The sequence below is a fragment of the Pongo pygmaeus genome, chromosome 19, assembly GCF_028885625.2.
Source record: "Pongo pygmaeus isolate AG05252 chromosome 19, NHGRI_mPonPyg2-v2.0_pri, whole genome shotgun sequence".
Taxonomy (NCBI): Eukaryota; Metazoa; Chordata; class Mammalia; order Primates; family Hominidae; genus Pongo; species Pongo pygmaeus.
This window is the reverse complement of record NC_072392.2, coordinates 86,111,870-86,126,200: the sequence shown is the minus strand read 5'-3', so window position 1 is coordinate 86,126,200 and position 14,331 is coordinate 86,111,870. Positions and strand designations below refer to the sequence as shown.

At 40.1% G+C, this 14,331-nt stretch overlaps 1 protein-coding gene across 31 annotated transcripts in view; it reads right to left on the bottom strand.

Annotated features, from left to right (window-relative positions):
* BPTF (bromodomain PHD finger transcription factor) overlaps positions 1-14,331 on the bottom strand; it is a 157,516-nt gene that overhangs the window by 60,304 nt on the left and 82,881 nt on the right. For all 31 annotated transcript variants that reach the window (XM_063656485.1, XM_063656483.1, XM_063656488.1 and 28 more), the window contains 4 exons: positions 12,848-13,027; positions 9,422-11,732; positions 3,770-3,894; positions 2,499-2,627 (listed from right to left, as the gene is read on the bottom strand). In XM_063656485.1, the coding sequence (XP_063512555.1) occupies positions 2,499-2,627; positions 3,770-3,894; positions 9,422-11,732; positions 12,848-13,027 (2,745 nt within the window). The remainder of the gene's footprint in view (positions 1-2,498; positions 2,628-3,769; positions 3,895-9,421; positions 11,733-12,847; positions 13,028-14,331) is intronic.

Genomic DNA, 14,331 nt, shown 5'->3' with positions numbered 1-14,331 from the left:
TGTGGCTGTGTTCCAATCAAATTTCATTTATAAAAGCAGGGTAGGCCAAGGCTCATGGGCTGTGGTTTGTTGACCCCCAAAATAAAAGGCTTATGAGCCTTTATACACCTGGAGCACTATTCCAAGCCCCCACTGCTCATCTGACTAATGTCAATTCATCCTCCAGACCCCAACATGAATTCAACTTCCTACAAAAGCCTAGCATGTTCTTCTCACACTTGGGTGTACAATATGTGTTTCCCTATCACCGCATAGAGAAGGGAGATTTGAGAGTTACCAATATAAAGGGGAGATGTGAAATCTAAGAATAGATAAAATCTCCTCATAAAAACATTTAAAAAATAAAAAGTAGAGAGGGACAAGCATTGAACCTTCCCATATATTCAATCACAAGGAAGCAGCAGAAGGAAACGGAAATGGAAGCAGGACCTGAATTGTACAAAGGGATACAAGCCAAAGAAAAGTGATTTTAGGGGAGTGCAGTGGTTTGCATCAGAGGCTGTGGGGTCAAGGAGACTGAAGGCCTGTCAGGTACATCCCCCATCTGTGTCTCTGCCCATCAACAGAGCTCTTTCTGTGCCAGGACGACCTTGTGATTTTCAGTTTTTTTTTTTTGGAGACAGACTCTTGCTCTGTTGGCCAGGCTGGAGTACAGTGGTGTGATCTTGGCTCACTGCAACACCCCCATCCTGGGTTTACCGGTTCTCGTTGCCTCAGCCTCCCAAGTAGCTGGGACTACAGGTGTGTAATACCATGTCCGGCTAATTTCTGTATTCTTAGAAGAGACAGGGTTTCACCATGTTGGCCAGGCTGGTCTTGAACTCCTGACCTCAAATGACCCACCCGCCTTGGCCTCCCAAAGTGTTGGAATTACAGGCGTGAGCCAGCACGCCTGGCCGCTGTTTTAAGTAAGCTAAAATTTATCATCTACTAGGAACAGGTATTGCTTCATTGGTACTCTTTTCAAAAAGGTTATTCTCCAAGAAGAACTTCCAATTTAATTTAATCAAGTTTCAAAAATTAACTGTATACATTTGGGGAGAACTAACTTTTATAAAAACACTATGTTTCTATCTAAGGACATTATCTTTTTATTTATTTATTTACTTGGAGATGGAGTCTCACTCTGTTGCCCATGCTAGAATGCAGTGGCACAATCTTGGCTCACTGCAACCTCTGCCCCCTGAGTATAAGTGATTCTCCCGCCTCACCCTCCCAAGTAGCTGGAACTACACGTGTGTACCACCACACCCCGCTAATTTTTTGTATTTTTAGTAAAGATGGGGTTTTGCTATGTTGGCCAGGCTGGTCTCAAACTCCTGATCTCAAGTGATCTGCCCGCCTTGGCCTCCCAAAGTGCTGGGACTACAGGCTTGAGCCACATGCCTGGCCTGTATTTCTTTTCTCTTTTTTTTTTTTTTTTTTTTTGACACGGAGTCTCAATCTGTTACCCAGACTGGAGTGCAGTGGTGCGATCTCAGCTCACTGCAACCTCCGCTTCCCAAGCTCAAGCGATTCTCAGGTCTCAGCCTCCTGAGTAGCTGGGATTACAGGCGTGCACGTTACCACTATTTTTGTAATTTTTGTATGTTTTGTAGGGATAGGGTTTCACTACACTGTCTAGGCTGGGGTCGAACTCCTGGGCTCAAGTAATCCACCTGTCTTGGCCTCCCAATGTCCTGGAATTACAGGTGTGAGCCACTGTACCCGGCCTTTTATACATTTCTTACTAGGTTTTTTCCTAAATATTTTTATTGTTTATATAAAATAAAATGGAATTTATATATTTTCAATCTGGATACTACAATGAACTCCTATTAGTGCTAATACTTTTAATTCTCATGAATTTTCTAAGTAGACATTCATAATTATCTATAAATTAGTGTTAATCTTCTTTTCCAATATTACTCTATTAGCTTACTGCAACACATATAACACTGATATTATAATACTATAAGCTTTTCTTTGCTTCCTTGAGATTAGGGGCCAAATATCATTCTTCTATGTATTTGCCACCCAGTGCCTATTGTATTGGTGCTCTATAAACATTTCTTGAGTAACTCTTTATGCCTCTTAGATTATCTCTACCTTGAGCACTGAAGTATTTCACAATAGTTTTAATCCTTAAGAAACCTTTATTGACCCACTTACATATCAGATTCGGTACTAGCTGCCATGACTTCAATAAACCAGACATAGGAGATGGCTGCTCTCCAGGAGCTGCTGGTCTGGGGTCAATCAATGTCTCACATCTTAATTACAAGAGGTATTATTATAGCCCTTTGCTGTGCTTGGAACAAGGCTTATAGGCATCAATGTGTACCTACCAGAATCTTGATATGTTTATTACTTTAATATCATTTTCAAAATTTGGTAATTGTAAAAAATGTCTTTTTTAAAAGGTGAACAGAGAAGAAAAAATTATATCAAATTTCAATTCATAAAATACACGGTTAACAGGTTAATAATGAAAGAACAGAATTCTTTCTATTCCTTACCTTTTGGTGTTTCTGGAACTCCAATGGGACAAATGATTTTCCTGATACAATATTCAGATCGAATGCCATAAGGACCAACATCTCTCCTCTTAATTATTTCTGTTGTTGTGATTTCAGTTTCAGATGTTTCTATGGTGATTTAATTCAATAGTATTAATAACCAACTGAAATACTCAGAGACTAAAAAGGTACATCTGGTGCTTTCAAAAAGAGACACATGTGGAATAAACTTTTGGAAACACCTGACTTAATTAATAGGATCACTAACATCTAGCAGGATCACTGCGAGACTGCAACAATACCGAGCTTCTTCCTCACTGCAAATTCCTAAATGAAACAAAATGCTGCTGGGTATAGCTGAGCTCCTGGTGGCAATACTCAATCAAAATAATAAAAAGCCTAGGACAGAAGCAGCAAGCACAGGCCTCCAGAAGTCTTAGTTTAAATTTTTAATTAAACAATAATAAATGTCTTTTAAAAAATGTAGACTGGTTCACACATAAGTGACTCACTTTATAATCTGAACCTCCCCTCCTGGCCCCTGGGATTTTATAGCATGTGCCAAACTTCAACAAAGCTGTATGTGAAAAAAAAATTTTTTTAAGAGACAGGGTTTTGCTCTGTTATCCAGACTGGAAGACATTAGTGGACCACAGTCACTGCAACCTTGAACTCCTGGCTCAAGCAATCCTCCTGGTCCCAGCCTCCCAAGTGGCAGGTACTACAAACACAAGGCCTAGCTGATTTTTTTCTTTTTAAATTAGAGTTTTGAAGAGACAAAGTCTCATTATGTTGTCCAGGCTGGTCACAAACTCCTGGCCTCAAGTGATCCTCTTGCCTTGGCCTCCCAAAGTGCTAGGATTACAGGTGAGAGCCACCACACATGGCCAAAACTGTATTTTTAAAATACAAGCATTATATTTTATTATTATTATTATTATTATTATTTTGAGACAGAGTCTCGCTCTGTCGTGCAGTGGCACAATCTCAGCTCACTGCAAGCTCCGCCTCCAGGGTTCACGCCATTCTCCTGCCTCAGCCTCTCGAGTAGCTGGGACTACAGGAGCCCACCACCACACCCAGGTAATTTTTTGTATTTTTAGTAGAGACGGGCTTTCACCATGTTAGCCAGGATGGTCAGGATCTCCTGACCTCGTGATCCGCCCGCCTCAGCCTCCCAAAGTGCTGGGATTACAGGCATGAGTGCCCGCGACTGGCCTGTGATTTTAGCTTTTAAACTTCAATTAGAGAATAACCCCTCTCCCCGTTACCTGTCCGTGTAGTCCCTCCTCCTGGAGGAGCCTTGGCCGCCATGTCATCCCATCTCAAACTTGCCCACAGTAACCGTAACATCAGGCTCACTCCAGCTAAGGACTTTACTGTCTGAAGTCTATACCTGAAAGGAAAAACCAAAGAAATCCATATATATGTATATACACACACATACACATTCATATTCACTCTACTAAACTGAAGGGCTGTGTTTCTTGTCCTCATTAGGACTTCAGTATTTATAATATGGTTTTGTAAGACTTTGGTATTATATGTCCTTTAAAAGAAAAACTTGTTCATAGGCATAACACGCACCTAACATTTTTTTTAAAAAGGGTCTATATTCATTTTAAATGCCATATAAGTTTATAAAATGAGAATGTTTCATTGTAAGGTTGATAAGGCAAAAATTCATGAAGACTTTATAAAGTTAACCTAATTCCAAAATATCTGTTAGGAAAATTTTGGGGACCAAATATAGAGAAATAGATAATTGTTATTAAATGTGATAAAGGAGTTTTGAAGGAAAAATCCTAACTTTTGCAAAAACAAGAAACCTGAAAATGTTTAAATTTTCTAAAAGAATAAAATGAGGTCAGATGCGGTGGCTCACGCCTGTAATCCCAGCACTGTGGGAGGCCGAAGCGGGCAGATCACCTGAGGTCAGGAGTTCGACACCAGCCTGACCAATATGGCAAAACCCCATCTCTATTAAAAATACAAAACTTAGGGCCGGGCGTGGTGGCTCACGCCTGTAATCCCAGCACTTTGGGAGGCCGAGGTGGGCGGATCACAAGGTCAGGAGATCGAGACCACGGTGAAACCCCACCTCTACTAAAAATACAAAAAATTAGCCGGGCTTGGTGGTGGGTGCCTGTAGTCCCAGCTACTCAGGAGCCTGAGGCAGGAGAATGGCATGAACCTGGGAGGTGTAGCTTTCAGTGAGCCGAGATCCGGCCATTGCATTCCAGCCTGGGCGACAGAGCGAGAGTCTCAAAAACAAAACAAAACAAAACAAAAAATACAAAACTTAGTTGGGCATGGTGGTGCACGCCTGTAATCCGAGCTACTTGGGAGGCTAAGGCAGGAGAATCAATTGAACCCAGGAGGCAGAGGTTGCAGTGAGCCAAGATCATGCCATTGCACTCTAGCCTGGGCGACAAGAGTGAAACTCCGTCTCTAAATAAATAAATAAATAAATTAATTTAATTTAATTTAATTTAACCAAAAAAAATCTTACAAATCTAGTAAGACCTTTCCAAACAAACAAAAACATTCTGCATCCAAATGGTGGTTCTTCAAAACATGAACAACTGGATGATGAATAAAGTTAATACTAATAAAACTTTAACAGCATTAGTGTAGTTTTCAAATTCTACAATGAATAATAAAATATTAGAAAAAGGACAATATCAGCTGGGCGCAGTGGCTCACACCTGTAATCCCAGCACTTTGGGAGGCCAAGGCGGGGGATCACGAGGTCAGGAGTTTGAGACCAGCCTGGCCAACATAGTGAAACCCCATCTCTACTAAAACTAAGCTGGGCATGGTGGCGGGCACCTGTAATCCCAGCTACCTGGGAGGACCAGGCAGGAGAATAGCTCGAACCCAGAGGGCAGAGGTTGCAGTGAGCCGAGATCGCTCCACTGCACTCCACCTCGGGCGGCAGTGTGAGACTCTATCTCAAAAAAAAAAAAAAAAAAAAAAAAGAAAGAAAAAGGACAATACCATATTAGTTACTTATCAACAGACAAATCTCTCTGTGTTCATGTTTGTTTCTAAACATTGTGTGTGGAGGTACTAAACGTTTTAGACATTCTTAAAAAATACTAAAAACGTATTTCAAAATAAATTTACTTAACTGCATTAAATATCATGTCCTAAAATGGAATTCACTATATATCTTTGTGTAACTGAATACTTTGACATTTTTACTCTACTTAAATGAACTTAGTGGTTGATTATGGTGTAGACAAAGGCTATAAAATAAAAATAATTTCCTCCTCTAACAGAGGTGGAAGATAAATCTCAAACAACTCTGTATGTAAAAGGCAATGCTTTTTTTTTTTTTGAGACAGAGTAGTGCTCTGTCACCCAGGCTGGAGTGCAGTGGAGCGATCTTGGCTCACTGAAACCTTCGCCTCCCAGGTTCAAGCAATTCTCCTGCCTCAGCCTCCCGAGTAGCCGGGATTACAGACACCCGCCCAAACATCCAGCTAATTTTTGTATATTATCATTATTTTTTTGAGACGGAGTTTTGCTCTTGTCGCCCAGGCTGGAGTGCAATGGCGCGATCTTGGCTCACTGCAACCTCCGCCTCCCGGGTTCAAGCGATTCTCCTGCCTCAGTCTCCTGAGTAGCTGGGATTACAAGCATCCGCCACCACGCCCGGCTCATTTTTGTATATTTAGTAAAGATGGGGTTTCACCACGTTGGTCAGGTTGGTCTCGAACTCCTGACCTCAGGTGATCCACCTGCCTCGGCCTCCCAAAGTGCTGGGATTACAGGAGGCGTGAGCCACCGTGCCGACCTGAAAGACAATGCTTTCTATTGACAGCATTCAGTTGGAAAAACGAACACTGTGAAAGAGAAAGCTCTAGCCAAAAAGTTGCTGCAGCTTCTTAACTTCCCATATCCACTTGTGACACCATTACTTTCTCCGCTGTGTTATCGCACTATGAATCCTCTGACCTGGACAGAGCAGGTCAAGGGGAAATCAGAGGGGAAATGTTAACTATTGCAGGGATGTCCCAAGAGGGGGAAAGTATCTGTCACTTTCAGACCATACCCTATAGTAATTCCTAGAGATCTTTAGTGTCATAAGAGAAAGCAAATAAATATTTATTTGCAAGGAAAAGTTCATCCTCATTCTCTGTGGTCATACAATGACTTTAAAGTATCCTTATTTTAAAATGGAAATAACACCGGAGAGGAACACACCACATGCATGGTAAGTCTGCTCATTCAAGCATTCATTCAAAAAATACTTGAGCATCTTCTATGTGTTAGACTATGTGAAAGGAGCTGGGGACACAGAGGTGAACTGGAATCTGTCTGTGTTCTCAAGGCGCTGTAAGAGAGGAAAGGACAAGGGAGGGACATCTGAGTTGGCTCGGGAATGAGGTTCAGAGCTGGAGTCTCAAAGGACAAGTTAAGAGTATGGGGGTTGCTGATCAAAGGCAAGGGGCACACATATGCTAAAGAGAACAGTGTGCAGGAATACACATTTCTTCCCAGAAACCACATCCAGTGTTTTACGACTGGAGGGAAGGGGTGTAGAGGTACAGAAAGAGATGAAGGTGGCATGAGAGAAAAAGGCAGAAGCCAGAATGCGCCGTACCAAAATAAAAGATTAAAGAAGAGCATTAAAGGGTATGCATATTAAGTCCTCTGAGATTTATCCAGTACTGGATGGGTTGTAAAGGGAAGTACTTTCCATGAATGTGATCTACAGGTGACAAATGCTTTCCCCGCTCCTTGCTGCAGTAGTTACCAAGTCCCTTAGCTCAGTTAGACTATTCACAGGATAGAGGGGCATTTTAGGAGAATCTTTCTGGCAGCACTGTGGAGGACAACTATCAGTTCAACGTGACAATGAAGCACAGAATCAGGGCCTGGGAGGATGGGCATAAGGGAATGGATGATGTGGAGGGAAAGAGAGGCCCTATTGAGTGTATGAGACAAGTTTTCCAATATTGCTCAGCCTTAACATTAATAACAAAGATCATACATGCACCTTTGGCATTCTTAACTCCTAACCATCAGATGTATTCTATTCTAGTGTTAGTATAAAAATGCATTTCACGTGCATGGCTTTTTATAGCAATATGCTTTTAAAAAATGCATTCTAAAGTCATGATCAATTTACATATTTACCCATGCCTCCATTAGACAGAAAGGATTATGCTTCTCTCAAATTTGTTTCAGCAAATTAAGACGTTAGCATACATTTGAAGGCTGTATCAGTTTAAAATGAATAATGTTTAATGGAAGGTATTTCCTTCCATTAAAAAATGTGAAATCAAGTAATACAAACTGTACCACAGTGCATACTAAGACATGAAATTCAGCTCCAGAAATTCAGCTGTGCAGAACAGGGCCCCGAGCAACACTTGATTGGGACCAGTGCCTAACTCTCCTGGAGAGTTCAGAGAAGAGTGCTTCCCAGTTGAGCCTACCCTCCATTTTAGAATACAAAGAGCAGAAAGGTTGGCCTCCACAACTGCCAGATCACTTTAATTAAAGTATTTGTACATAGTAACTTTTCCAGTGGGAAAGAAGTTACCTGCAGGACAGTCAAGGATACATTTTGGGACCGCTCTCAATGAAGAAAGCAGAAAAGTGCAGAGTAATCCTATAAATCCATGAATTGTAATGAAGAGTTCCTTGATTCCCTGCAGGATTCTGCAAATCCTTCATTGCAGGCCCTGCAGAGAAATTGTACTTTTCAGCTGTCTCTATTGAATGTGTAATGGAGTGATGATATTTTATTTCAAATCAAAAGATGAGTTATAAAAAACTTGGTCAAACAAACTATGACTGGTTGTATTAATAAATGAATTCCTTTATAGAGAGTACTTATATTTTTTTCTAGCTGATTATAATTAATATAAACCAAAAAAGTGTGATTTTTAAAGAAACTGGAAAAATATTAAGACACACAAAAACGAAGCCTAAGGGGAAATGAAAACGGCTCAGTAACTCGCTGAAATAATTTGAGGGTCCTAGCAAAATCTAACTGCAACTATGACTGATTCTGATTTCTAAAGATGTTCCCAGAACTCTCATGTTTTCGATGTTTATGTTCCATCCTTCTCAATTACAGGGGTGAAAAGATAAAGACAAGGACATGAAAAAGGAGAAAGCAAGGACACATAAGTGAAATGTGATATAGCAGATAAAGTACTAGACTGGGATTTAGGAAAACCGGGCACTATTCCTGTGTCTCTGTAGCCACAGGCAAATTACTGTACATTTACAAAAGATAAGAATTTCTAAGATCCCTTCCCAACATAAAACTACATGATTTTATAACTACCAAGACTATTTAGGACGCATCCCCTAAACCTAAAGTGTCCAGAAAATTTTAAATTAGGACTATTTCTGGGTTTAAAAAAATTTCTAAGGAATCTTAGAGACTACCTATTCATACATAAGTAACAGAGAACTCCAAAACAAATGTTTATCATGCAAATAAACTACATTAGGAAGATTTTCACATTATGATAAGCTTTATGAAATTTACAGGCGTGTTTATGTCTTTTTTATGAATTACCTAATAAAAATAAAATACAAACATTCCAGAAAGTTGGTGATTATCTTGTTCCCAGAGCAGTAACTCAGAAAATCAGACCACAAAAACAATCACATCTGACATGTTCCTTTTGTCTTATGAAAGTTAAAACTGAATTTCATTTTTAAAACATTCCTTTAAATTTTAAGTCTTTAAACATTTTTCCCTACAAAAACTTTAGTACATACCAGTTGGCCAATTTTGAAGCTTTCTGTATCCTGTTTCCATTACTATCTTTGGCCATTAATATGTTTCCTGTCTTATCTGTATTATCTCATTTTTAAAAAATGAGATATTCTTGTGAGATAATTCTTTTTAAAATTTTCTCCCTCCCCCAAATACATTTTAAAGTACATACCTCCAAGTGATGCCAAAGGTCGGTCTAGGAGAAGGATATGGCCATATATCCAAAGCAGGTTTTGCATTGTAATTAAAATAAGGGACCTCTCGGATTCCTCCTTTTCGGGCCAACTTTTTTAAGTCATCATTAGGCAAAACGAAAATGCTCTTCTTGCTGCTCTTGGTAACAAATTTTCTATAGGATGGCAGAGCTGTACCTGAACGAGTCTTCTTTGGTCTTGAAAATTTCATCAGTTTCACTTTGTCTCGTGTGGAATACTCTTTGCTCACAGTCATAGATGTAACCAGCGTGCCTCCTGTGGTGGTCAGGGAGTCTGTCACTGTCGTGGTGACCACGGTTTTGCTCTGCTCCTTTACAGAGATGATGTCCACACTGCTGCCTGTGGAGGGTGTGGAAAGCTTGGTCACCGTTGTAGTGGTGGTTGTGACAGTGGATTTTGCACAATTTTCTGTGGAAGAAACCACAGTTTGCTTATCGCCTTTTTCTACCTTGATCACAGTTTTTGATTCTGTGGCCACTGTGGAGGTCATCGTGGTGACTTCTGTGATGACGGTTTTTCTTTTAGATTCTCCATTGACATTTTCATTTTTGTTGATGGGCAGACCATTTTCATCAATAAAGTCATTACTGAGATTAGATTCCTCTCCAGAAGTAATAGGTGATGAAGTAACTTTCTTAACTTCTGAGGTTTCTATTTCCATATCTTCTACCTGATTAATTGAATTGCTTTCTGGACAAGATGCTGAAGGTGTGGTTGTCTGTGTACTGTCAGACTCTTTGGTTGATGGCAGGGTCTCAAGGCTATCTCGATAGTTACCTTCAGCATCTGAAGAACTCAGTAAATGCGATTTTGTTTCGGAGCTGTTTCTTTCATTAAAATCTTCCATGATGACATCACCATTAATGAATGGCCTTATAGCAGATTCTTTAACAGTCAATGATTTAATATCATTCTCAGGGATTATTTTATTTATATTATTAACCTTTGGTTCAACATTACCACTTACTACTTTACTCTCAGAAATTTCTTTCAAGCATTCACCTTTCAAATATATTTTGGGTTTATTATCTTTTCCATTTATTTGAAACGTACTTGTTCTCTGTCCTTTCTTTTCAGACTCTCGATTTTCATTATTCTTTTTGTCAGTGGTATTTTTTAGCTTTATTTGATCACTACATTTATTAACTGGTCTTTCCTCTAATTTCTTCTGCTGACTTGGTTTTTTACCGTTTGCTTCAGTTACCTTAACTGGCAGCCTGTCCTCACAGTTTCCAGTGGACTTACCAGAAACCAATTCACATTTTAATGGCTCCAAGCCTTCAATACCTTGTTCTTGAGTTCTGAACTGTTCAGAAATACTTTCATTGCTATTCTGAACAATCATATCTTCTTCACTGCTATCCTGAATAGACACGGTATCAGAACTATTTTCCAAAGTGCTATTAGATTCAGAGTCACATCTCAGTTTTCCTTCAAAGTCCATTGCTTTTGACAGAGGTGTGGCATCTCTGTCATTGGTACTTTTAGGCACTGATGAATGTAAAGCACTCTTGGAAGAAGAAACAATGGTGTCACTTTCCTCCTGTATGAGCGGTTTTTTGTTCTTACAGATCAAAGTACCAATATCATCCACACTGGCTACTTTAGAGTCATCAATGAAAAAATCATTTCCTTTTGTTGTACTCTTACTGGGTTCCTGGCCTTTACTGGCAGGGTCAGAGACTTTTTCTTCTATGTCATTTTCAATGGAATTTTGTTTCTGACAGTTTGTTTCTGGGCTCCGAATGGAGACATCACCTAACACTCGATCTTTTGGATAAAGTTTGTTTGTGGTATGACTAGGATCACTCATTCTAAGAACTGAGGAATCATTTTCTGAACATCCCTGAATCAAGTCCTCAGGTTGATCATTATTTGCATTCGGGCTCTGTTCTTGTCTCATCGAGTCACTCTGACACCCTTCTTTTGCTTTTGTTGTTACTGGTGATTCAGAGAGATTTTTTGAAGAATTTGTAGAAGTCTTTGCTATACCCTTAATTCCACCCTCCAACTTGATTTTTTCGAGTCGCTGTTTTTCTTCCAATGTAAACTGTTTAATTCTCCTTTCAAGAAGTCCATCTAGTTTGGATGATTTTGTTTTCTTTTTGTAGCTAGTCCTTAGATGAAAACCCTCACTAACATTGACCACATCTACTTGAGAACTCTCCTGACAATTTACATGTGACTCTGTTTTCATGTCATCGTCTATTTCCATTGGTTCTTCCTTGCAGGGTTTATCACTGTCAGAATCTAAGAGCTCCTTCACATCTGTGAAACAAAGACATTTATATAAATGTAATTTTTACTCTGAAAGGAGGAATTTATAAATTTTTTTTTTTTTTGAGATGGAGTCTCACTCTGTTGCCCAGGCTGGAGTGCAGTGGCGTGACCTCAGTTCACTGCAACCTCCGCCTCCTGGGTTCAAGCAATTCTCATGCTTCAGCCTCCCAAGTAGCTGGGATTATAGGCATGTGCCACCATGCCTGGCTAATTTTTGAATTTTCAGTAGAGACAGGGTTTCGCGATGTTGGCCAGGCTGGTCTTGAACTCCTGACCTCAGGTGATCCGCCCACCTCAGCCTCCCAAAGTGCTGAGATTACAGGCATGAGCCACCACGCCCAGCCAAAAATATTTTTTAAAGTATCTCTAGCCACATGCATTATCTAGCTTATCTAGTTTTTTTAAAAAACGACTTGTTACAAAAGACAATGTAGTTCCTCAAAAGGTTAAACAGAGTTACCATATGATCCAGTAATTCCATTCCTAGGTATATCTCCAAGAGAAGTGAAAATGCATGGCCACAAAAAACTTCTGCATGACTGTTCATAGCAGCATTATTCATAACAGCCAAAAGAGGAAACAGCCCAATGTCCATCAACTGATGAATGGATAACAAAATGTGGCATATCCATATAGAGTTTTATTCAGAAACAAAAAGAAAGAAAGTACTGATACATGCTACAACATGGATGAACCTTAAAAACATGCTACAAAGATGAAGCCAGCCACAAAGAACCACATATTGTCTGATTCCATTTCTATGGACTGTCCAAAATAGGCAAATCCAGAGAGACAGAAAGTAGACCACTAAGCTGGTGGCACTTTGGGGAGGGGTTGGGAAGTAACTGCTAATGGGTATGAACGAAGCTTCTTTTCAAGGTTATGAAAACGTGGTAAGATTGAGGTAATAATGGTTGAACTTTGTGAATATACTAAAAGCCACTGAATTTACACTTTAATTGGGTGAATTGTATGGGATATCAATTACGTTTTGATAAAGCTATTATCAAGAAAACACAACGCAGTACCTTTCCTGTGGTGGGACCCTGATCCAGTGCATTCTTATCACCCCCAGGCTGCCCTCCACAGCTGACTCCCCTTACCTTGGTCCTTCTTCTCAGTAATCTTTGAGATATCCATTTCATTTTGGTCTGCTCCTTTTGCAGCATCTGAATCTTTTACCTCATCTTTTTCAGAATCAGGCTCTATTTTTATTTTTTTTGGACTTCGTGAACATTTTCTTTTATCTGACTCATCCATATTTTCATCCATATTATTTTTGGCTAAAAAGAACCACGTATAGGATAATTAACGTTATTTCCAGAGTATTAACACTTTAATATGTCAAGTTTAGTGAAAATAAACAAGTAATTTCCAGCAAGTTATGTTTCATTTTTTCATTAAAAAAAAAGAAAAGAAAAGAAAAAAAAAGGACAAAGGTCTCATTGAGTATAGGTACCATATAATCCTATATGCCTGGCTGATCTAAAACATAGAAGGAATGCCTGGCTGACCTAAAACATAGAAGGAATGCCTTTAGACATTTCAGAAAACTTTGTGAACATTTTTGGTGAAACATGATTTACGAAATTTGTTTTAAAACACTGCAGGATAAAAAAAAAAAAAAAAAGTGGACCCACTGCACTCCCGCCTGGGTGACAGAGTGAGGCTCTGTGTCCAAAAATAAAAAAACAAAACAAAACTGTGATTCAGTAACATAGTCAGCTACAAGATAAACATTAATACTACAGGCCGGTGCGGTGGCTCATGCCTGTAATCCCAGCAGTTTGAGGGGCCGAGGTGGGTGGATCACCTGAGGTCAGGAGTTTGAGACCAGCCTGGCTAACATGGTGAAACCCCATCTCTACTAAAAATACAAAAATTATCTGGGTGTGGTGGTGCACACCTGTGATCTCAGCTACTCAGGAGGCTGAGGCAGGAGAATTGCTTGAACCCAGGAGGCGGAGGTTGCAGTGAGCTGAGGTCACGCCACTGCACTCCAGCCTGGGCGACAGAGCGAGACTCCACGTCAAAAAAAAAAAAAAAAAAAAAAAAAAAAAAAAGTGGTCAGTGACAACTGAAACAAGAGTGATAAAATTTGGATGGGTGTGGTGGCTCATGTCTGTAATCTTAGCACTTTTCGACGCCAAGGTGGGCGGATCACTTGAGGACAAGGAGTTCAAGACCAGCCTAGCCAACATGGTGAAACCCCGCCTCTATTAAAAATACAAAAATTAGCCAGGCATGGTGGTGAGCAACTGTGATCCCTACTTAGGAGTCTGAGGCAGGAGAATCGCTGGAATCTGGGAGCTGGAGGTTGCAGTGAACTGAGATCGTACCACTGCACTCCAGCCTGGGTGACAGAGTGAGACTCCATCTCAAAAAAAAAAAGTGGTCAGTGACAACTGAAACAAATGTGATAAAATTTGGGTGAGTGTGGTGGCTCATGCCTGTAACCCCAGCACTTTGGGAGGCTGAGGCAGGCAGATCACTTGAGCCCAGGAGTTCAACACCAGCCCAACAAGGTGAAACCCCATCTCTACTAAAAATACAAAAATTAGCCAGTCACGGTGGTACGAGCCTGTAG